Genomic DNA, 2,413 nt, shown 5'->3' with positions numbered 1-2,413 from the left:
TTAAGCAATTTCTTTGTTTTAAAGAATTGAACTGTGATTTTTAATAAGTAAGTTTGTTGAAACTAATTGTACTTAAATTAGTGATATAAAGTAATTTGTTTTGAATTTTTGCAGAATAATTGCTTTTTTAAAGAGAACTACAGGTTTTGTTTTTGTGATAGTAACAAATTGGACTGAAAATTGAAATACAGGTATTTTTCAATCAAATATTCTTTTTATTTTCATTAAGATGCCAGGAACAGTATCTGAAAAATTAAAATACAACATTTTCATGAACTCAAATGACATTACATAAAAGTAAATCGTTGGAATTTATCAAAATGTATTTTAGTACCATTCAAAAATGTTGATTTATAAAATTTTGTAGTATCAACTGCGACCTACGCCTCAACAATGAAGGTCGGTTGTCGTGAACACTGTTCTCCGTCGAAAGTTGCGGAGTTACAGGGACCTGCTCCATATGTTGTTCTGAAAAATATTATGAATTTGTCAACATTTTGTCATAAAGATTTGTATTCCTTATGTACAGTCAAATTGATAACATTTACCTAACAATGTGTCATTCATATCAATGGCTATATTATGTAATACAGCCAATGCTATGATCACAGCTTTTCCATTTTGGAGGCTTACTGGTAAGCCATGGAGTAGGCATTGGAACCGCTGCTTCCACACCCCAAAACACCTTTCAACAGTGTTCCTAGTTGAGATGTGAGCATTATTGTATGCTTCTTCTTCTGGACGACTAGGCCTTAAAATAGGTGTAAATAGATATGGCAGAAGAGGGTAGCCCGAATCGCCAATAAGGCGTCCTCTAAACTGCCTATCCTCAAATCGTTGTTTTATATTGCTCTCCATAAAAATTCGACTGTCATGTGTACTGCCTCGCCATCTAGCCACTATATCCATTATTTTGAGGTCAGCATCACAGACAACCTAAAATAAAAAAAACAGTATCCTGTAGGTAATCCATCCAATAATATAGTGTTGAATGTTGCTAAAATTTAGATCATACAAAGTAAAAATTATAGACATTATTAAAACAAATCTTTCTCTGTTGTAAACTGTATAAAATCAAAATATATTTTACCTGAACATTCAGGGAATAATAGCCTTTTCTATTAATATAGTACTGGGCCATGTCACCTCCGGTTTTTTTAATTTTAATGTGGGTGCAATCTATGGCTCCTATCACCCCAGGAAAATTTTTAATTGCTCTAAATTTGGCACTAATTCTTTCCTGCTCTCCTATAGTGATAGGCATTTTGATGAAGGAATTTGCCTTATTCGCGATTGCATGCGCGACTCTGGCGCATATCCGGCTCACTGTCGGCTGACTTAGGCCATGGAGGTCACCAGCATCATCTTGTACCTGAAAATGTATGAAAATAATTATAGCAGCCACGACAAAGGGATAAAATAAAACACTTTTTTGTGCTTACCTCACGACGTCCCCAACATCTTATGGCCACTAAAACTTGCAGTTCAGGACACGTGCCACCACCTCTAGCGCTCTGAACCAGATCATCTTCCACCAAATCTATGATGGTGCGCACTGTGTCCTTATTGAACCTATATTTTATTTTAAAATTTAGGTCCCGCAAATCGAATGGGTTGCTTCGTTGGCGGTAGAGCTTTCTACGTCGCGCTGGGTCGGCATTATTGGCTAAATGCACAATTGCATTTATAGCATTCATTTTCACAAGCAAGGATCACAGCAAGGATATTTTGAATAAATAAACCAACGAAGTGACATTCATATGAAATGACATTTATAAAAGTTAGGTTAAAATAGGTTTATTAGAGCTTTAAACAAGGCCCGAGCTCTCGATAACTTATCACACAGTTATAAGAGGATTTTAGCGCTAAATGACGATTATGAATAACAATTTTTATCAAACGTTTTATAAACCTCTAATAAGCATTTGATAAAATGTGAAAAATGATTATGAATAAGACCGTAGGTAGTTATTGGTATTATTGGATTGTTAATAAGTTCGTTCGTTTCAGCCAAATAACGACCACTGCTGGACATAGGCCTCCCCCAAGGTTAATAAGTAAGAGACAAAAATATTTACTACGTTGGACTGCGTATTGCTCAGAAAAAATATTTGTCTCTTTTCTTCTCTTAATAACTTCCATTAGGCTTGTTTCTTTTTAATTTGGGCAAGTTGGTCAATAAACTATGTATTGGCTAATTACTATAGCGATCACCCTATGTTTCCTGCTTGTATACCTTTCTTTCAAATAAAATGTTTTTTATTCTATTCTAATATTAACTTTATGCTCAGTTCTCACCGAAGGCTTCTCTCGCTTGTCTATCCCGGTGTTACTGCACCTGCGTGCATTATGCTAGGTATTGCGAGCTCGCCCGGGCCGTCCTGCCCCGCGCTCCCCAGGTCTATTGCATTAT

At 35.8% G+C, this 2,413-nt stretch overlaps 1 protein-coding gene across 1 annotated transcript; it reads right to left on the bottom strand.

Moving 5' to 3' along the window:
- Nucleotides 1-205: 205 nt before the first annotated feature.
- On the bottom strand, nt 206-1,958 carry LOC135086908 (putative nuclease HARBI1). Its single transcript, XM_063981728.1, has 4 exons — nt 1,443-1,958; nt 1,091-1,372; nt 549-936; nt 206-468 (listed from the first exon to the last, which is right to left on the bottom strand). Exons 1-4 carry the CDS (start codon nt 1,695-1,697, stop codon nt 338-340), a joined length of 1,056 nt encoding a protein of 351 aa, XP_063837798.1. The 5' UTR covers nt 1,698-1,958; the 3' UTR covers nt 206-337.
- Nucleotides 1,959-2,413: the final 455 nt, after the last annotated feature.

Source organism: Ostrinia nubilalis, chromosome Z (assembly GCF_963855985.1).
Source record: "Ostrinia nubilalis chromosome Z, ilOstNubi1.1, whole genome shotgun sequence".
NCBI lineage: Eukaryota > Metazoa > Arthropoda > Insecta > Lepidoptera > Crambidae > Ostrinia > Ostrinia nubilalis.
The sequence above is the reverse complement of the archived record's forward strand: the minus strand, read 5'-3'. Positions and strand labels throughout refer to the sequence as shown.